This window comes from Mesoplodon bidens (assembly GCF_964165515.1).
Source record: "Mesoplodon bidens genome assembly, chromosome: 2".
Taxonomy (NCBI): Eukaryota; Metazoa; Chordata; class Mammalia; order Artiodactyla; family Ziphiidae; genus Mesoplodon; species Mesoplodon bidens.
Window position 1 is genome coordinate 62872452 of NC_138177.1, and position 22439 is coordinate 62894890.

Genomic DNA, 22439 nt, shown 5'->3' on the forward strand with positions numbered 1-22439 from the left:
CTTTCTGCCATCTGTTGTTTCTGCTGGGTCTATCTCATGGTGCCTTGTTTCTTTGTGTGTTTATTTTTGCCCAGGGGGGACTCATTTTTGTTGGCATTTTAGTTGTGAGAATTCTTTGAGACCTTTTATAAAGATGGTTTACTTTAGCATTTGTATTTATTTCTACTTGGTGCCTGGGATTACTACCAGTTGAGGATACTCGAAATAATATTCTCAGCTTGAAACATTTTGGGTCCCCCAGGTATTGAGAATTAATTAAGACTGCAAACCTACATTAACTCAGACTTTGGTTCCAAATTCTCAGGATAATTTCTTTCTTCTTTTCTCAGTGCCATATTTCAAGACAAATTTCTTGTGTATGTGAGGGGGCAGTTGTTGTTGAGAGGGATTTTCCTATTAAAATCTTCATGTTGGGCAGGCTTTGGGCTTTGTCTCCTATTTTCCATGCTCTTTGAAGTCGTATAAAATGAAGCTTGAATATCACTTGGTTTGGCAAATGTCTTCAGGGAAAAAGCAAGCTTCAGTGTTCTGCTTACTTCTCTTGAGTTCCCAACTTCATATATACTTTTTTGCCTAAAAATTTCTTACTTTTGGGCTTCCCTGGTGACGCAGTGGTTGAGAGTCTGCCTGCCGATGCAGGGGACACGGGTTCGTGCCCTGGTCTGGGAAGATCCCACATGCCGCGGAGCAGCTAGGCCTCTGAGCCATGGCCGCTGAGCCTGCACATCCGGAGCCTGTGCTCTGCAATGGGAGAGGCCACAACAGTGAGAGGCCCATGTACTGCAAAAAAAAAAAAAAAAAAAAAAAAAAAATCTTACTTTTTTACAAGTTCAGCAATGCATTTAGTAAGATTTGTGAAAATATCTTATCCATAATGTTTAACTCTATTTGATAAGAAGGTCTTTACTGGTACCTAGACTACTATATTGCTTTTTTGCTACTTTTCTGTATTTTTCTGTTACATATCTCTCCCTGTTCTAAATTATAAGTAATGGAACCACATAATTTACTATCCAAACTGAGACACTTTTGAGAGTGAAAAAGGGGTGACCAATACTATTAATTATCTCAAATTATATTAGTGGACCCATAAAATAGTTATAATCAAAAATCACTCTCAAAAATACAATATTTTCTTATAAAAAGTTTCATGTGCACCAAAGTAAAAAAATTAAAATTTTCTTTCTATTGTTTGTCAAGACATTAAAATAAGCAGAATAATTGTTCTTGATACTTCTTTCTGTATTTTAGTCACCTTCACCTAGTCTATGTCTAATGTCATGTCAACGCTATTTTTCTTAAGACTATTTTTTTCTAGTATTATCTTAGAGCCACAGCATTTTTCTTCAGTTATCTAACTGCCTACCCATATATTTATGTATATATGTTTGTTAACATATAAAACTATCTATGTATTTTGATAACTGCAGCTTCTATTTCTCTTGATAGAATATCACAGGCTGGTACAAAATTATTAAGAATTTATGGAACAACAACCAGCTATAAATTCGTTTCAATAAAATAAATTTCTCAATTCAGTAAGAATATTCTGTGTTCAAGTTTCAGAAGATCTTCCTCCAAATCAATTTTGCAGCACAATTATAGAATTTTAAACTTTAACCTTTTATATTGTTTGTTTCTTGCTGTCTGATACTCATTTACTTCCTCCCTTGCTTTTGCAGGGATGTATTTCACGTCCTCCCCATTTGCAAGTTTTATTTTATTTAATAATTGCAACTCTGTACAGGCTTCAGAGGCCGAGATCTCTGTGTTTCATTTGTTGAACACTTGATTATGGATTTATGACTTTATTTTGGACAAAGTGCAATCAAATTTAGAAGATCTGTTTCTAAAACTCCTATACTTTTCTGTAGGACACTTAGGTAGATTCATAAAGTATGTTTTGAAGTTAAAAACTGTCTACTGTCAGCAATTTCATATCACTTAAGCTAGTTCTTTAAAGTTGCAAACATTTCTCAAATCCAGTTGATGACAGGCAGCAAGAGAACTGCTTACTCCCTGATGAAGTCGGTTTTTATTTAACATAAGCTTTATCACAACAGTTTTGTAGTTCAGTTACTCCAGCTCTACATGTGTAAATTTTTCTGATTTTGACAATTATGGTTTGTATTTCTCTGGGTATAAATAGAAGTCTTTGAGCACAGTTATGAATTATGTGTGTGCAATAGCCCATCAGTTGCCTTTCAGCACAAGTCTCTCCATTTGGTAGGAACGTTATGTCTTAACATGTGAACTCTGTTCACTGCATGTATCAAACACATTGCAACATGGGACCATGGAAGTAAAGAGTGAAGCTCTGCCCAACTCTTCCCATCTCATTTTTTAAAGTCCTAATAAAAATACTTTGTTTAAAAAAAAAGAAAAAGAAAAATCCAGGAGGAAATAAACCAGACAGATGCAGGATAATAGGCATATACTGCGACTCTTCTGGGCAAACCAGGACCTACGTCCAGCCTAATTACAGCCCTACAGACCAGGGGACATGTCTCATTTGTGTTTGCAATTCCAGAGCCAGCAGAGGGCCTCCCTGTATCCTAGGTTCTTTTTTTTTTTTTGGCCATGCTGCGTGGAAGCACAGAGTCTTCACTACTGGACCGCCAGGGAAGTCCCTATCCTATGTTCTTAATACATGCTTGTTGGGTAAACTACCCAAAATAGCACATTTGTTTGCCTAAGACTTTCTGTATATTAGTGCAAAGGAATGAGGATGGGCAGTTTCTTTGTAACAAGACCCTCCAACATCCCACCACACAGGGAGCTGCTTCCTCTGCTGAGACTTAACTGCAAGCAGATGACCCCTTATTGCTATTTTGGAACATCTTTTCTACAAGCCAAATGTATTGAGCTCTGCAAGCTGGCTTTTTCAGTTCTGTTAACTCATACACCCTGTGAAACCTAACGTGTTTTTGCTTTTGAGAACTTCATGCTGTGTGGTATCAATCTAAGAAGAGTCCTGGGGTCGTAACACAGACACAATTAGCAGACTGACCTGGCTTGACTTGGCCAGAGTCTTGACTGAAATCGAGGGCATATCAGTGGTTCTGACTGTTCCTCTTTGGGGAACGTTGTTGTACACATTTCTCAAGACAGGCCTGACAGTGACCTTGGTGTGAATGTCTTTTCTATGATCTACCCTTGATGACTGTGAGCTGTGCATGCCTGAGTAGGCCGTGGCTTGTGCTCTAGAACACTTAGAGGGTCTGGAAGAGTCTCTCTTGCTGTACATCGGTGAGACTGTGAGTCTTGTACTGAGCACTTGACACCCGTTCTAATCCAAGGCAGTGTCATCTACCTTGGTTTTATTCTGACCATGGCTCCTATGAGGTAAAAATAAAAAATGTAACGCTTTGAAAGTTATGGAGGTAGGAAGCTGGGGGAGACTTCTTTGGATGGAGAAGTACCCACTAGATAGTTATTTAAATATTTATAGAAAGGCAACTCTCTGCTGTGCACTATGTTAGACATGATCTCTGCCCATCTTATGCAGTTCTCCAAAAAAGCAGGCATCATTAGTGGCATTTGGACCATCCATCTAACCTAACCCACCAGGAGCCTTTCATAGCACTTTGGGAAAGCACTGAGATGTTTTGGAAATTAAAAACGTGAGGTCAGGGGGCAAAGAAGTGTCACAGGAAGTTGTGATTGATTCCTAATTTGCAAGCCTCTTGTCACTGGCAGGACTTTGAGAAAGTGCCCAGTCAGGGATCTTGCAGGGATGACAGTGACTGGACTGAACTCAAACCACATTTATCCCACATAAGGAATGAATAGCTATTTGTGATTGAACTTACCAACTTAAAAGATTCAGAATTTGTGCTGCAGTAGCCTTTTTTTTTTAAACAAAATAAGTATCACTAGAAAACTCAAATGTTTCTTAATTCTTTTTCAAAAAATGTATAATTCTTTCATGTTTTTCATGTCATTCCCCAATAACATTTCATGTATGAATTATGGCCTCTGTGTAACATCTTTTCTCAGACTTGGACCAGTAATGGAAACCATTCTTAAACTTAATTTCCTTTTAATTCCTTCCAATTACTAGGCACTGGTCTTTGTGCCAAGAGCCAATCCAGTTGGTACATTTTGTGAAGAGTGTGGAGTCATGTTTCTTTAAACCACATGTGATACCCAGAAGGCATTCTAACAGAGTTACCCTCATCAACGTCCTTAGAGTAAGTTATTCTTGATTTCAAAAGAAGTTTATCCCCAGGCAGTCCATGGCACATGTGCTTAACAATAGTCTTTCAGGTTTTCCCCATCTGCTGACTGGTTAGTGGCCTGCAAGTAACAAGGACCTTATTGGATAAGTGTCTTAAGCACAAAATAGCATAAGAAATCTTTGGTAACTCTTATCGGCAAGCTTATCATAGGAACACCAAATATTGGAAGGCTTTTGAACCACAGATGCCAAAGAAAAATGTTAGTTAAAATCTAAGACTGATAAAGCGTTACCAACAAATGACGCTTTTGTACATCAAAGGACACTATCAAGAGATTGAAAAACAACCCACAGGATGGGAGAAAATATTTGCAAATCATATATCTAATTTAGGATTAATATCCAGAATATATAAAGAATTCCTACCATTCAACAACAAAAATCCAATTCAATTTAAAAACGGGCAAGAGACTTGAATAGATACTTCTCCAAAGAAGATACTACAAATGGCCAATTAATTCATGAAAAGATGCTCTACATCATTAGTCATTAGAGAAGTGCAAGTAAAACCACAATGAAATATCACTTCACATCTGTTAGAAAGGCTGTTATCAAAAAATGGAATATCAGTGTTGGCAAGGACGTGGAGAAATTGGAACCTTTGTGCATTGCTGGGGGAAATGTAAAATGGTACAGCCACTGTGGAAAACAGTTTGACAGTTCCTCAAAAAGTTAAATATAGAATTGCCATGTTATCCAGAACTTCTACTCCTATTTCCATAGACAAGAATAAATAAAGTAAAGGTCATTCCAGGCCGAAACCTGGGATGAACACAGAAGCAGGAGAGGCACAAAAGTCCACACTTGTTCAGGGAGTAATGACTAGAGTGGGACGACTAGAGTCCACAGTGCAGAAAGGCACCTTAGGATATTCTGCAGCTTCTTCCTCACTAGGCTGCCCAACTCCAGATTCAAAGACGCCAGTTTGTCTTTATTGTCATCTGTTATATGGTAAGGAGGAAGCCTCCTAGACTATCAGTCAATGAAGTAACAAATGGATCAGAACTATGGTCATGCCAGTGTGCAGCCCACAGGGTGGGCACCCAAGGGCTCTCATCTCGGTGAGTAATGGACTTTGTGGCAATGGTGCTTCATTCCTGCTCCTGGAACCACTTTCAGTATCCCCCACCTGAGACTTGGAAAGGCCACTGGTTAGGAGTAGGGAGCAAGTTTGGAAGAAGAGGGCACAAATGGCTCATCCTGACCTTGACAATCAGAATCTTGTTTTAAGCTCCATGCTGCTGCCTTCAAAGAAAAGCCATTGCACAGGAAGAGATATGAGCTTGAGATCACAGGAAGGACACATTTAATCATCTAATCCATCCTCCCAAGTACTGGTCTGAATCCTTCCCGACAGGGTGATATTCTGTACCACTGGCTTCACATAATGAACCAGCTTCATGTCACCTCTCTTGGAAGGTTATTCTACAGCGCAAGGGGTGCCCACTGATATGCAGTCTGATGAGCAGAGAGAGATTAGACTTCCCTTTCTTTTATGTGCACAAGATCAGAATACAGTCAAGTGAATGCAAATGAAATGACTGCTAGGGCTCATATTTGCCTTTTCTCTGTTTATTTTATTTTGAAAGAGAGAAAGCATGGAATTGGCTAAATTGAACTCTGGAGACTGGAAATAGTCACGATTGTAATGCAGTGTAATTGTCAAGCCCAGACTCCTTGTCTAATGTTATTTAACTTCTTTTTGGCCTTCCAAGGAATGTGGTAGAAGAGGGGTCATCTGGGTTTCCAGTGTTGGAAAATAAAAACCCTATAATTCACCTAGTACCCACATTGCTCTGTCATCTTAGTGTTTTGCTTAGAGAGTAGGTTAAAAAAGTAGATGAGACCCTTCCAGATGTTTCCCTGCCTTTTTTTGGTAAACACATTTCTTTTGAAAGAACTCTAAATACATTTGCAGATTTTCAAAGCCCAGTTTCTGCACAGTTCTAATAGCCCTGAAGGATGATCACAGACTGAGCTATAGAAAGAGGCACCATCGAAATGCCACATCAAACATAAGCTTCATGTAAGTTTCTTACCTGAAGTAAACATTAAAACTCATGAAAAAGCATAAGAATGTTCTAAAACTATAAGCTTATCACTAAGGCCATATAGGAGGCTTGGGGATGGTGTCGTGGGAAGGCAGTGGGAAAGATTTGAGTTCAGGCACTAGGCAAAAATAGGATTTTATTATATCAAGAATTCCATTTGAAACTTTCATTTTCTTTCTTCTTGAGAATTCTTTGAGAATCCATGGAGAAGGAGGGTGTGAGCAGAAATCAGGGGGGAAGCTCTGGGTTACCATGACGACATGACTCTTGATTCCATCTCTGTCACCCATCAGTGCCTTTTGGATTACTGCAGAGTTCTCTGACATTGGAATTAACACATGCTCCTAAACCTGAGGATGATTTAAAGCTGAAGAATAGCAAAGTTTCTAAATAGTACAATGAGCTCATCCTTACTCAAAAGATGTGTAATGCTCATAATGCAACATAATTGATATATTTCCTTATCCCTCCCCCAGTAAAGCTGTCATAAACCACTGCAAAGGCTCTATAAAAGTGACAAGGCTATAGAAATGTCTGTTGTGAAACATCATAATTAATCATAATGGCTTGGGCCAAATAAATTTTTAAAAGGAAGTAAAACTTCAGATAATGTGTAAAATGTCAGAGTAATATTTACATTCTAAATTGCAGTAACAATATAAACATTATTATTACTCCTAATCTGGTCCTGCAGATGGATTAAAAAATGAGTATGCATCTGTACAGACCAGTCTTTAGAGTTCACTAAATGCTTAGTGAACCATTAAGCACCCCTTTATAGTATCTCAAACTTAATTAGCATACTCAATTTTTGGTAGTCTGTTAATTCAGAGGAAACCTATGGATCTATTATTTTCTATTTGTCTATAAGGGCTGCTGATTTGCCTTCTAAGTTATTGTTTTTGTTTTGTTTTGTTTGTCATCAAAGGGATAACATTCCTAGCTCTTGATTATGCTAAAGTAAGTAAAACTAAATATAGGATCTTTCCCTTTCTGTCCCGGAGTTAATAAGTCATAAACATTGTTTGAATTACTGTGAAGAAAGATCAAAATAAAAAGAAGGATCAAAATAAAAGCATAGCTCTTGCCCTCAGGGACCTTGTTGAAAAGAGCTACCTGGAATTAACCAAACTGTGAGGTTTGAGGGCACAGTCCTTGGACTGCCAAGTCTGCCCAAGACTTCTGACACCAACTGCAAAGAGTTAGGGTCTAACTACAAAATTAGAGGAAGAATCCAGAGAAGACTACTCGCACTTCTGACACCAACTACAAGTTTAGAGGGTTCCCAAAATCACCTTCAGGTTTGGTAATTCACTAGAAGGACTCAGAGACTCACTGAAAGTACTCACAGTTACATCTTATTATAGAGAAAGGATACATATTAAAATCATCCAAAGGAAGAGATGCAGAGGGCAGAGTTTGGGAGGGTTCCAAACATGAAGCTTCCATTGTCTTCTGTGGAGACAGAGTGTGTTACCCTCCCATTGTTGATGTGTAACAATATACAGTGAGCTTTGGTGTGCAGAGTTTTTACTGGGGCTTCATTACGTAGACATGATTGATCGACTGATTTCCAACTTGGTTGAACTTGGTCTCTAGGTTGACACATGACCCAAAGCCACTGACCTAAATCACATAGTTGATCTTTCTGTCATGGCCACCTCCTACCCTAAGACTATTGGGTGTGGCCCTATGATCTGCTGTGGCCAGTCCCCACCCTACACAAAGATACCCCCAGCAGATACAATACAGATTACTTCCCAGAAGCTGAGGGCAAAGGCTAGAGCTCTTCGAGCAAGGCCATATTCTTGACTACACAGGAGTCAAGACAAGTCTAAGTGAAGAGGAAGTACTAAATTATGTGGTAGGTAGAGGGGGGCTTAGTGGAGCTTGGATGACCAACCAAATATTTGAAGAGCAATGGAAGGAACATGGACTATTCCCAAGCAAGAGAACATTTAAGGAGGACATGATAAATGTCTTTCAAAATGTGAAGGGCTAGTGTGTGCAAAAGGATTATTCTTTTTGCACACCCTGTGTGCCCCTAGAAAACAGAGTTGAGTGTCTGTGGGTTAGAAGTATAAGGAAGATATAAGTTCAATATAAGAAAGAGCTTTCTAATAATTGAAGCTATTCAAAAATATTACACAGGCTGCCTGGGAGATGGTAAGTTTTCAGTCATTAAGAATATTCTGGCCGAAAGCAGATCACCTGTAATGGTGGCAGTCCTGTTATTAGTAAATGCAGTGACCCCTAAGAATCCTTTCAACTCTAATACTCTGTGGTTCTAAAAAATTATTTTTCTATTTTTTCTTTTATTCTCAATTAAGAATTTTTATTGAAGTATAAATGACATAACATTATATTAGTTTCAGGTGTACAACATAATGATTCAATATTTGTATATATTGCAAAATGATCACCATAATAATTCTAGTTAACATCTGCCACCATAAGTTAAAAAATGTTTTTTTCTTGTGATAAGAACTTTTAATATTTACTCTCAGCAACTTTCAAATATGCAATACAGTATTATTACTAATTAGAGTCACTGTGCCATACATTACATCCCCATAACTTATTTATTTTATAACTGGAAGTTTGTACCTATGTTTCAACCTTGTACCCTAGAATCAGTGGGCTTTCTATATTGTAATTCTAATTACATGAATTATCTTTAAGATGTCTTATGTTATACCTGAGTGCTACAGCCTTCAAATTAATGTACATTTTCCTGAGCAGAACTTAGATTTAGAATACCAAGAGTAATTAACATTCTAGTAATTGAGTGATCAATGACTAGACCAGGATGGAAATTTTTTATTGCTCTAGATAAGAAGGAATGAATTTTTAAGCAAAAGAATAATATAAGAAAGTTTTCATGAAACACATTTAATGTATATAAGTGAACCCATATTTTATAGCCACTTCATTAATTGCAAATGTATCTCAAGTGAGATCAAAGCAGATTAGTTAGGATTTTAACTTGAAACCTTCTGTTAGCTATAAATTCAAGTTACATTATAAACTTCTTTTGAAATATTCTGAGTCTATTCCCTGTTTACAGCTGGTCTTTCTCATGAAGTGGGCTGAATTAATGTGAATTTTATCTATTCAGATAAACAGAACACTGATATCCAAGATCAAATGGATTCATGTAGCCCAAATGTCCTTAGATTTCATCTTCCTGTGGGTACAGGGGTAAATGAGTAAAGTCATAACTCAGATTTCCTTGGCCCCAACCCATCCCTACAGTTTAAACCCTCTAGTTTATGTAAACTGTCTTTCAATCCAGATCCTTTCCGATGTGCCTTAGGGAGATCTCATGAATGCTCATCATGTAGTCCTGCTGGGGGCAACTCCTGCTTCACCTAGAATAGAGGCCCCTGTTGGACACCATCACCACTCTCCTGCCTCTCATTGGGTACAGCCACCAAAGTTGTCAAGCCACCATGGTGCCAGCCCTAAATAAACAGGATGGCATGGGGAGAACACATCTCTCCCATGTATTACCCCACATCAGAGGTGTCCCCAAATGGTGCTGTTTGTGCTAAGGGTTCTATAGTCTTTACTAAAGAGCTCCATGAGAGAACAGCTAGGTTAACCTTGACCACTCTTAGGGCCTCCACCAACAGGTGGTCTTCGGTTAGGTAAGGCGTGAACTCATACCAGGTAGCATATCAGTCAGGTCACAAAGGCTGATCCTTAGGCTGGCAGTGGGTGGTTCTCTGCAGGGTCCTCTTCTAAGCTGTCCTCTGATGAGCAGTCTCATCATCTCCCATGCTGCTGCATGCCAGTGCTGGCAGAGGCACCTCTAACACACGCACCAGACACAGGCAGCTATTTTCACCAGTACTTTATTCTGCAAGCCAGAGTCACTCTCATTGGAAGACCTGAGAACCGTGCTTCTCTAACAAGGTTGCCAGGATTACGCACCCTCCTTCCCAGCATCCCACAACACAGACCTGCTTATGCCACTTGCAGTACAAATGGAGTAATATCCGAAACTGAGCAGAAAGCCCTTTAACTTCATGAACTCCTTTTGAAAATGCCATTAGGATAGCTTGGCCTGTACCAAGGTTTGGGCTGTTCTGTAGTACCAGAAACTAGAAAATTCCTGTCCTAAAATGTTGGCATCCTTGAGGGGAACATTGCTGAGAAAAGGCCACTCCTGAAGAGCAGACAGCTTCCCAGGCAAGAAGGCGTGTAAAGTCTTCTCCCAAACATGTGAATGTCTGTGAAGCAATCATGAACAGGGCACCACCAAATCCCTTACAAATAAATAAATGCAAGGGAAGTGATTTTTCCCTTGTGGATGTATGTATTTCAGTGTCACAACTCAATAGTGTCACAAGTAAACATACTTGCTTGGGACCTAGAAGACAGACAGAGGCATGAGAGTTTGCCCTCACCCAGGGGGCCTGGTGATTCAGTTTGCCCTCTGCACAATGCTCTTTCTAATGAGAGAGAAAGAACTGCACTGATCTTGCCCACCTTGGCCAAGAGCACTGGGCCATAGATGCTGGTGTCTTGGGAACCTTGTCCCCAGACCTTGGGCTGGTCTCCAGAGGACAATGGTGACCCTTCAGGCAATAGTGTAAGAGGATGTTCACAGACCAATAGGATGTGAATGGAAGGAGACAGGGTCAGTGGGGAAAGGGTGTAGAGTAGTGAAAAACTAGGCCAAATTCATGATTTTAGCCTACCTCTGGTCCTTCTTTTCCTTTCTGTTCTTTCTTCCTTTTCACTCTCCTCTCCCCTGGTGATCAGTGGGTGGATGCAGGGGCCTGGTGTTTGGGGGCTAAGGCTGGGAGATCAGAACTCTTAGAGCTGGCTCCATCCCTGGCAACTCTTGCCCAGCATCTCAAGCTCTCTGTCTGGGGCTCTACAATACAGTCTGGCAGTTTACGGGTAGAAAATGGGATAGGTACTAGAATGCAGTGTAGTTCCAGGGTCATATCCTTAACAATGTGAGTGACACCACCATTTTCTTGGCATGTAAACATTGGTTGTTATCTTGATCTGAATATCTGACACCTGTAAGAATTCAGTGTGTGTGGTTTCCATTCTTGAATGCCAATGGTGCATTGCTTAAAAATAAACAAGCCCTGTCTCCCTTTTCTAAAGAAGAACATGCTCGTGTGTATGCCTGGGTGGACGCATGTGTGTATGTTTATGATTTATACGTCTGCTGCCCACAGGAATCCTTCTCTTGCAAATTGTTCTGGAGATTAATTAGTTTTCTAGATTAACTAAGCTCCTTTCCTTTCACTTTATTAAGAATTAGCATAACTCATCTTGCTTTCTTCTGTGCCCTCATTGTTTTTGCATTAAAGGAGGCACATTTTTGACAACAGGCCCATGTCTGTAAGTGGACATTTATGGTTCTCTCTCACAAGAAGCAGGCCTTGAGGAAGAGCCATCCCAGGGTGCTGTAATTGGGTTGCCCAACTTGGCGATTCAGAGCTCACTACTTTTTTCTCCTTCAAAAGAACGTGGTCCGTAGATGCCTTTCTTTCTACTTCCAGAGTTCTTCACCTCCTTTCTGGGGAAGAAATATATTTAACAGCTCTCATGAAAGTAATGGCCTTTTTCTTATGAAATTACCTGGCCAACATTGCCAACGTGTGACTTTGGACATCTCATTTCACTGGCGGCCCAGTACCAGATTACCAGTTGAGAGAGTTTCCCAGCTCTCAGGGTCAGAGAACAAGGAGCTAGAGATTCCAGACTGTCCTTTCAGAAAGGAATTTAGAATTCTGTTGGGTGTTTTGGGGACCTCAAGCTCATACATCCCTGGATGCCTGCCACGTAGGAGAATCCCAGCCAAGGAGATGGAACCACACTATAACCATCAAGGTCTGGGTGTTCTCTAGCCATCAGGGAGTTAACAGTGATGGTGGAGACACCCCTCAGCCTTGAGGGTCTTTCCTTACCATGTGCTGTTTCAGATTTGTTCTTTTATCATTAGTTTTAATGGATGGTATGTGTGTTTACATATGTGTCTACCTCACTGGATAGCAGGCTTCTTGAGGTCCTCTAGGCTCTCTGCCGTGCACATTCTCAGCGTCTGCAGGGTGGCTTCCTAATGGTCAGAACTCACCAAATGCTTCTTGAGTGAGCCACTATGGACATTCACGAGTTAACAAGTTGAAGGAGGGTGAGCAACCTCACAGCCCCCTTGAGAAGGACAGGCTCTGCATCACATAGGAAATGATTGGGGCAGTTGCTGATAGCTGTGTCCTGATGGTCAAGTGATTTCTAAAGCCAGCAGTTTCCTCTGCCTGTTTCCATGCTGCTGACCTTAAAAGCTCTCCCTTCATGAAACACCTGAACTGAAAGAAAGACAACACAGACAACTATCAAATCAGTACAAGATTATTGAATAGTAAGGAAATTAAGACACACCTTTGTGCTCTGGTTGGTAACTCTTTGGCATTCTGTATAAAATGAAACCACCTTATGTTATTACTCTACAGCATGGGTCAATGGACTTTTTCTGTAAGGGACCAGATAGCAAATATTTGTGGCTTTAAGGGGCCATATAGACTGTCACAACTACTCACCTTTGCTGTTGTAGCATGAAAGCAGCCAGAGACAATATGTTAAAAACTTGGTGTGGCTGTGTCCCAATAAAACTTTATTTACAAATACAGGCAGTGGGCCAGATTTGGCCTACAGGCCTTAGTTTGTCAGCCCCTGTCCTAGAGTACTACATTCTCTTTCATGCACTTGTAAAATTAATACTGTTAATTAAAATTTACTCATTATGCCATTTTTTGGTGTCCTCTTGTTCTGTCTAATAAAAGGTTGACTTATTTTAAAAAGTAAGACATTTTTCCAAAAATCATTTTAAAAGGTGTGTACAGTTGGGGTGGGAGGGAGGGGGAATATGTGTGCATAGAACATGGCTGCCTGAAAGAATGGCATGGTTCTTCCCAGACCCCAGTCAGCTCTGCTCCGTCACCAGTGCTTTCCTCTCCCACCCAACCTGTCTCTCACGCACGGCCCCCGAGTCTAAATCCTCATCCAGCCCAGCCCTGAGGCTCAGTGGCACGCAGCTCTGCACCTGTGCTCTCCTCTTCCTCTAGCCTCAGTCTGCATGCAGAGTGTAAACTGAGTTTGTGCTGACTACTGCCCTAGAAACTCTTTTGAACCTTTTTAGTTTCCTCCCAAAGACACTGAGTTAAACCTACAGTTTGCAGCCTTTAGTACCCTGTCCGTTCTTTCACCTTCCCTCCCCAACTTAATTGTCTTTGTTCCAAGTTAAAGGATCATGAAGAGGTGGAAAAAAACAAAGCTTTATAGCCACCATCTTTCACTCCCATAAGGTATGTTTTAGAGTCTAGAGAGGCCCACATGAAACAGTCTTGCTGGCAGTTTTACTGGCTTTCCAAAGGAGAGCTAAAATGTTGGTTGCCAAGCAACACACATGCCCTGGCTTCTTCCAACAATGTGGACTTAAAAAATAAAATTGTCCTATGATTGACTCATGAATGGGGAATCATGTGGAAATACACAGGGCAAACAGTTTGATATAACAATGCTATATCTGTTTATTCTGTCTTTGGTATTGTTTCCTAAAGACTTTACAGGGTCACATGGAGAAATAAGTGGGGTGTGCCTTCAGCGGAGTGCAACTGATGAACAAGACTTATCATTAGGAACTTCATAGTACAGTCGGTTCTTGGAATCATTTGCAGATTCCATGTTGTGAATTATGTTCAAAATCCATACTTTTACCATAACTTGCAGACATGCTTAGTAGCAAAAACTCTGAGCCACCCAATGCACATGTTCCCAGCTGAAACTGGACAAGGCAACAGCCCTGCCTTCTTGTTTCACCTCTCTTCATGTAAACAAGGGTCCTTTTTGCAGTCTATTTAGTGACACATTTTTTTTTAGTATTTCTGTGCTTTTTTTGGTGATCTCACTGTTTAAAGTAGGCCCCTAGGTGTAGTGCTGCAGTGCTGTCTAGTGTTCTTTAGTGAAAGAAGGCTGTGATGTACCTTACAGAGAAAATATATGTGTTAGAGAGGTTTCATTCAGGCATATTATGGTGCTGTTGGTGTGAATTCAGTGTTAAAAATGAATCAACAATATGGCACATCCAGAAAAAGGAAGAGGAAATTCACCGATGTATATCAGACTGCTCTAGAAAGTACTCAGGTTATGTCTAAAGTGCATAATGAAGCTGTAGAAACAGGCTGTATTTGTGGATTCACAATATGACCAGTTTTTTTTTTTTAAAAGCATAGTGGACAATATCATAAGGCTTAAAGCCCAAGAAATTTATGGTCATGTTACCCAGGGTCAGGGAAATGTTCAACCCTTCTCAGCTAGTGTTTTATTATATAGAAAGTACATATAATACATTATTTATAAGAAATAGAAATTAAGGTGTCTTTAAACAGATATGCACATAAAACAAGATTATGTATTGATCCATTGATGAACTATTGTGACCAGAGGGTCTCAGGAACCTAAAACCATGTATTTCCCCTAGGAGCATGGCTCAGCATTCACTTATTCAGTGTTCATGGAGACTTAACAAAAATAACTATCATGAATAATAAGAATTAACCATATATGATCACAACTTAACCCTGATGGAATCTATCTTCCACTTCCCATATGGAAGACAAAGTCCTAAACTCATGCAGGTGCAGTGTCTCTGCTGAGAATGTGCCAGGAATGGGACTTGACTTCCCCATCTGGTCATCAGTTCTGGTGGTGTCCATGATATTCTTGATAGACATTTTGAAGGAAGTTAAATGTTTAGAGCCCAGAGCTAGGGCTGGAGGTCTCTTCCTCCACACCCCACTTACCTTTCTGTCCAAGTCATTTCAGGCTGCTATACCATAGACTGAGGGGCTTAGGTAACAGTCATTTATTTCTCACAGTTCTGGAGGCTGGGAATCCAAGATAAAGGTGCTAGCGGATTTGTGTCTGGTGAGGGCCCGCTTCCTGGCTCACAGGCAGCTGTCTTCTCACTGTGTCCTCACATAGCAGAAGGGACAAGGAAACTCTCCAGGGTCTTTTTTATAAGGGCACTAATTCTACTCATGTGGGCTCCACCCTCATGACCTAATCACCTCCCAAAGGTCTGACTTCCAGATACCATCACATGGGGCGTTTTAGGTTTCAACACATGAATTTGGAGGACAAATAAACATTCAGTCCATAGCACTCTCCTTCCATCACTTTTATCACTGATTATTTTGCTCGAAGGGAAACCCTGATATATTTTTAAATTGCCCTCGCACTGAGCCATAGTGAGCCCAGTATCCCTGAACTGACACCTTAATTGGTCCCAGACGGAAAGGGAAAACTATTGCTCTTACACCAGTCTTTCCTCCCTGAAGGCCTGATGCAGGTCACATGGAAGTGGTTTCCTGTCTCCAAGGTCTAATCTCTGCTGACAGCGGCCTGCATGTCACACTGAGTCTCCTGAACTGGACAGTCTCTCTCCAGAGAGCTGAGTTGGCGGGGTGGGGGGGAAAGGAGGGGATGTCTAGCTAAGAGTCTGATGCAGACACAGGCGTGAGGACAAACCCCTCTCATCTGGCAAAATAAACTCAACACAGGACATGGGAAGCAAACAGTCTCCCTCAGCCTTTGGGATCAGGGGAGCCTCCAGAGATGAAGTGACATTTGGCAGCAGGTAAGATGATGATGTAAGCAGAAGCCTCTTAAAAGCAAGGCAGGAAGAATGTTGGGACAAGTATAGGAATGGAAAAACATGAGCCATTCCTCCAGACCACTTTTTAAAGAGCCTAGAAACACCATCTGTAAACTCCTGGGCCTCATTATCACCCCTCAGGGCACTGGCCCCACGCAGCACCTGCAGAGTCCCCAGAGGAGTCCCTTCTAGAAAGTTCTGCTTTCTGTTGCTGATTGAGTGAGTGCTCGGGCCTATGTCTGTGTGTCCCCAGTAATAATCAGGAATATGAATACATTTTCCTTCATCACTACCGTGTGCAGATAGGAGTTAAGAGACAATGGCAATAAAGTGGGTGCAACTCCTTGGCAAAAGAAACCTTGCATGTATTATAAACACATAGATCTTCAATACAAGTTCATGGCTGGGGAAGTGCTCTTTGTTATGGGGATTGCCTGGTGCAGAAACTTGCAAAGAAGGGCCGGGTGTGCAGCTAGCATAACGAATCACTGATCACAGAGCTGTTCTCTCTCCATCCCTTCCTCTCATTTCTATTCCCAGGTCTCATTGTGTGCAATGTCATATGCACACAGGCAGATGCACAGGAATACCCCATCACAGCCAGGACAGTGGTGCCAGGGGAGGTGTTCTGCATGAATTCCATCCTTGGGGTTGGAAGCACTTGCTCAGCTGTCAACTACAAATAGCCTCGTGGAGATGATGATGTTAATTAGTATGCCATTTAAAAAATGGGGAAAAAAACCCCCACTGCCCACAAACAAGCCATGTAGGGGCCTGAAGCCCTACCTTGACAGCCAAAGTGAAGCATGGCCCGCTAATGCAGCCTTAATTCACTTTGTTGGCAGAGAAAGCAAGCTCACCATGCTGCTGCGGGAGTCCCTGGGGAACGTGAACTGCCGCACTACCATGATCGCTCACATCTCGGCCGCCGCCGGGAACTACGCCGAAACCCTGTCCACCATCCAGATTGCCTCGAGAGTGTTGAGGATGAAGAAAAAGAAAACAAAGGTAAGGAGCTTGCAGGGGGTGCAGGTGGCTGAAGGAGCTTTCACAGCCCTGGCCTGGAACTGAGTCAGAAAGAGCCAGATCAATATTTCTAATCCCCCAGCACCAGGGGCATGGTGAGCGTGGCTGGCTGCCGCTGGCCTGGCTCAGCATCCACCTTGGGGCAGGAACACCTTCTGGCCGATACTGAAGTCACTTCCCCTCCGCACAGCTGGTGCTTTCCTCGGTCATCCAGCCTGGACCCCTAACAGGGAGTACTTGGTCCACTTTAGATAGTTTAAATGGATTGCTACTTTGAAAATTTTGAGAGGGACGGGAACTCTTCATAGTTTATCTCTTGCCTACCTTGGTCCTTCAACTGACTGACCCCTCCTTGCTCGGGTGGCCCTACTTCCCTTGCATTTCCAGGAGGCATTTTCAGACTGCTGGGTGTTGTCATGTTAATTCAACGGTTTCTGGTTGATGCAGAGTCAGCTAGAAACCACTGGGCTCGTTTTCTCAGGCCAAGGCAAAGCCAGGACAGGTGGTGTGACAAGAACGTTTGAGAAAATAATCATGATTGTGGTCACTCTGGTCCATAGCCAGCTGGTGATTTGTGGGGGCTTTCCCCCTCCTTTTTGTATCTTTCTTTTTTTTTGGTCAAAAACACATCTTTCCACTGTTCCGTGGCACAAGTTGTCCTGAATGGTTTGGGTGTGCAAACTGGTGATCCCTCCTCAGTCCTTAGGCAGTCAGATGGGACCTGGGTGGGTCACCCCGTTTCATGAGCAGCCTCTGCTTCCCCAGTGCACCTCACAGGGGTTATCCTTCGAGTATGAGGCCGTGACATGCATAGCTTGGGTGCCTGGCCTGGCACACCCTGGGTAACAGCCCAGAAGTAGGGAGGCCCACTGGGGTCTGGATGGCCTATATGGAGCCAGTGGTTTCCACCAGTTGCCCCACGAAGTCAGGGTCCCTGGGGGGGCTGTCTTGGAAGGGCAGCCCACACTAATGGTTCCCCTCTCACTCACAGTACACATCGAGCTCCTCAGGGGGAGAAAGCTCCTGTGAGGAAGGCAGAATGCGCAGGCCCACCCAGCTGAGACCCTTCCACGCCAGGGCCGCCGTGGAGTCAGACTTCCCGATCCCTCACCTGTCCAGCGACCCCGACTACTCCTCCAGCAGCGAGCAGTCCTGCGACACGGTCATCTACATTGGGCCAAATGGCACGGCCCTCTCTGACAAGGAGCTCACCGACAACGAGGGGCCTCCAGATTTTGTCCCTATCGTGCCAGCCCTGCAGAAGGCGGCCAGGGGTGACAGCCGGTCCACGGAGGCCGGAGAGGCCACGGCCGGCAAATCGGAAAGGGACTGCTTGAAGTGCAACACGTTCGCTGAGCTGCAGGAGAGGCTAGATTGCATTGACGGCAGCGAGGAGTCCAGCACGTTCCCTTTCGAGGAGCTGCCGGCCCAGTTTGGGGCACAGCAGGCAAGCAAGAGTGTCCCGCTAAGCCAAGCAGCTGGGGCAAGCCCACTCTGTGAGTCTGATAAGGAAGATGATGGGTCAGATAGCCAGCTGACAGCTAGAGAAGGCAGTGAACCCCCGGGCTCCAAGGTGCAGGGGAATCAGTCCCCTGTCCCTGCTGCATGGCTCACCAACAGCTCCACCCCTGCCTCACCCAGAAGCATCCCGGGCAGCAGCAGCCAGCACGGTTCTTCCCAGCTCGTGCAGAGCCCCAGCCTCCAGAGCAGCCGGGAAAGCCTGAACTCCTGTGGCTTTGTAGAAGGCAAGCCCAGGCCTATGGGCTCCCCCAGGCTGGGCATCGCCAGCCTGTCCAAGACCTCAGAGTACAAGCCGGCTAGCTCTCCTTCCCAGAGGTGCAAAGTCTACACCCAGAAGGGTGTCCTGCCTTCTCCTGCCCCCCTGCCCACCTTCAGCAAGGATGCGGGCATGGTATCTAGTGAATCCCTGCTGCAGCCCGAGGTACGTACCCCCCCGGTCGGAATGAGCCCCCAGGTTTTGAAGAAATCCATGTCTGCTGGGAGTGAAGGGTTCCCAGAAACCCCTGTGGACGCCGAACATCAGGCAGCAAGTTCTGCAGATGCCAAGAAGGAGATACTGAGCACCACGATGGTGACAGTGCAGCAGCCCCTGGAGCTGAACGGTGAAGACGAGCTGGTGTTCACGCTGGTGGAGGAGCTGACCATCAGCGGGGTCCTGGGCGGCGGCCGCCCCACCAGCATCATCAGCTTCAACAGCGACTGCTCGGTGCAGGCCCTGGCCTCGGGCTCCAGGCCCGTCAGCATCATTGGCAGCGTCAGCGAGGACCTGGAGTGCTACTCAAACGTGGCTCCTGTCTCCGAGGTCAGCATCACGCAGTTCCTGCCCCTCCCAAAACTGAACCTGGATGAGAAGGCCCGGGAGGCAGGAAGCAGGCGTTCCTCCATCAGCTCCTGGCTGAGTGAGATGAGCACAGGCAGTGACAGCGAGCCGTCCTGCCACAGTTTCATAGCCCAGACGTGTTTCGGGCACGGGGAAGCAATGGCAGATCCTCCAGCCTCGGAGTTCGTCAGTGGCATCCAGAACACGGCTGTGGTGTGCCGAGAGAAGCCCAAGGCGGGCCCCGACAATTTGCTCATCTTGTCGGAAATGGGGGACGACTCCTTCAACAAAGCAACCCCCATCAAAGGCTGCAAGATATCCACGCTGGGCAAAGCCATGGTCACCATCTCTAATACGGCCAGCCTGAGCAACTGTGAAGGGTACATCCCCATGAAGACCAACATTACGGTTTACCCCTGCATCGCCGTGAGCCCCCGGAACGTCCAAGAGCCCGAGGCGTCCCTTGCCACTGTCAGCTCAGTCCCCAAAGCAGCCCGGTCTCAGGAGAGCAAGGAAAGTGGTGCAAAGAAAGAGATGAAATTTGAGGACCCCTGGCTGAAACGAGAAGAGGAGGTTAAAAAAGAGAATGCCTATCCCCACGAAGCAGGGATTAGGCACGAGACTGCCCCAGGCCCCCCAAAGCCTGAAGCCAGAGCGGAACAGGACAGGAAGGCCAGCTCCAGTGACGGGCTCAGCAGCAGCAGCGGTGAGGTATCTGCCTCCCCCGTGGCCGACAACTTCAGAAGGGTTGTGGACGGCTGTGAGACGGCCCTGCCCAGTGTGGCTGCCCAGAGCCCTGTGCATCTCAACAAAAGCCTGAAGTCGAGCAGCCTTCCCAGGGCTTTTCAGAAAGCCAGCAGGCAGGAGGAACCGGACAGCCTCTTCTCTCACTGTCCTGCCGAGACCAACGGCATCGGCCCGGCTTCCAGCACCCAGCCCTCCAAGACCACCCTGGAGAGGAAGGTGGCGTCACCCAAGCACTGTGTCCTGGCTCGGCCCAAAGGGAATCCCCCGCTGCCCCCTGTCCGAAAGTCCAGCTTGGACCAGAAGAACCGGGCCAGCCCCCAGCACAGCGCCTGCAGCAGCAACTCCAGCAGCCCCTTGAACCAACCGGCGCCCTTCTCGGCCAGCTTCCCGGACGAGCCCAGCGGCAAGACGAAGGATGCCGGCAGCAGCAGCAGCAGCAAGCTCTTTGGTGCCAAACTGGAGCAGCTGGCCAGCAGGACCAACTCTCTTGGCAGGACAACAGTCAGCCACTACGAATGCCTCTCGTTGGAGAGGGCCGAGAGCCTGTCCTCCGTGAGCTCCAGGCTGCACGCGGGGAAGGACAGCACCATGCCCCGCACGGGGAGGAGCCCGGGCCGCAGCGCCGGAGCCTCGCCCACCAACCCCGGCCCCGCGCAGTCGGCCGGGGCCTCGCCCAAGGCCAGCCAGTCCAAGATCTCCGCCGTGAGCAAGCTGCTCCTGGCCAGCCCCAAGGCCCGCAGCCTGTCCACCTCCACCACCAAGACCCTGAGCTTCTCCACCAAGTCCCTGCCGCAGGCGGTGGGCCAGAGCTCCGGCCCGCCCTCCGGCGGGAAGCACATGTCCTGGTCCACCCAATCGCTGAGCCGGAGCCGGGGCTCGGGCCTGACGTCCAAGCTGCCGCTGCGGGCAGTGAACGGGCGCATCTCGGAGCTGCTGCAGGGCGGCGCGGGGCCCCGGGGGCCGCCGGGGCGCGCGGGGCCCGAGGCGGAGGAGCGCGCGGCCGCCGCAGACGAGCGCCCGCCACCCGCCGTCCCGCTGCCCTCGCCCTACAGCAAGATCACGCCGCCGCGCAGGCCCCACCGCTGCAGCAGCGGCCACGGCAGCGACAACAGCAGCGTGCTGAGCGGGGAGCTGCCGCCTGCCATGGGCAAGACGGCGCTCTTCTACCACAGCGGCGGCAGCAGCGGCTACGAGAGCATGATGCGCGACAGCGAGGCCACCGGCAGCGCGTCGTCCGCCCAGGACTCCATGAGCGAGAACAGCAGCTCCGTGGGCGGGCGCTGCCGCAGCCTCAAAGCCCCGAAGAAGCGCGCCAACTCAGGTAGGCTCGGGCCCGGGCATTCGACGGGCGGAGGGAGGGCCCCAGGACTCGGGGATGGGCGTCCCTGTCCCCAACCGCCTGTCACCTGCTGGGGACAGAGCCATGGAGGGCTTCACTGTCACACCACAGGCAAGTGCAGACTCTGGAATGTTCCGGTCCAAATGTAGGGACTGTGGTCAATGCACATCATAAGCCATTTGTTTGCCTCAAATCAAAGAAACCAACCTCAAGGGACCCATGCAGTCATGTTGTAATTCTAGACGTTATGATGTAGATCACCCCATTCATCCACCCCATCACAGATCGTGAAATAGGACAAGGAGGTTAGCCTCCCGGCATGTGCAGGAGTCATCGTGGCTGTCAGAATTTCGATGTCTTTATTTCCCAGGCGGTGTATGCATCAGGCTTTGATCTATTTTGACGGTGCTCTATTTCAGACCCTCAGCCCTGAGTCTCAGCAGCAGACCTGGGAGCAGAACCGCCCTTATAAGACAAGTGGAGAACAGAAATCCATTCAGTATAACATGACAGCTGTTGGGTCCTATTTTCAGGGTCAAGGGCATTCAGATGTATTGATAGCAGTTACCAAAAATAGCAAAGAAGTTTACCTAAGCCAGAGCCTTTGACAAAAAAAAAAAAAAAAAAATCTGGCCTTCCCCGTACTCGGTTGTTAAACCTTATTATTACAATCTACCCAGTCTTGGTCTTCAAAGTCCAGATTATCGTGTGACGTTTGCTATGTGCTCACATGAGTTTGAGTGTTACAGGGTGCTTTACCTACTCTAATTTAGCATCTTGAATCTACCAATCCAATTTATTCTTACAATAGCTTTACTCTTTTTTTGACTTGTATCGTTTGGTTTGGCTGTTACACTGGAGTAAAGAGGAAGAAGAACTAAAACAACCACTCGGAGAGTGGACCACAGGCTCCACACGTGTCCTTGCTTGCTGCTACCTCCTTTTGTAAATGCTGTTCTCGAGGGTCTCTTGTTAGGTTAGGCTGTTTGTGTAAAATCAAAGCACCAGGCTGG

At 45.4% G+C, this 22439-nt stretch overlaps 1 protein-coding gene across 1 annotated transcript in view; it reads left to right on the forward strand.

Moving 5' to 3' along the window:
- The window catches only part of KIF26B (kinesin family member 26B), a 497333-nt gene that overhangs the window by 456236 nt on the left and 18658 nt on the right, over nucleotides 1–22439 (forward strand). The window contains exons 11-12 of the mRNA XM_081224649.1: nucleotides 16819–16981; nucleotides 17991–21408. Of these exons, the coding sequence (XP_081080775.1) occupies nucleotides 16819–16981; nucleotides 17991–21408 (3581 nt within the window). The remainder of the gene's footprint in view (nucleotides 1–16818; nucleotides 16982–17990; nucleotides 21409–22439) is intronic.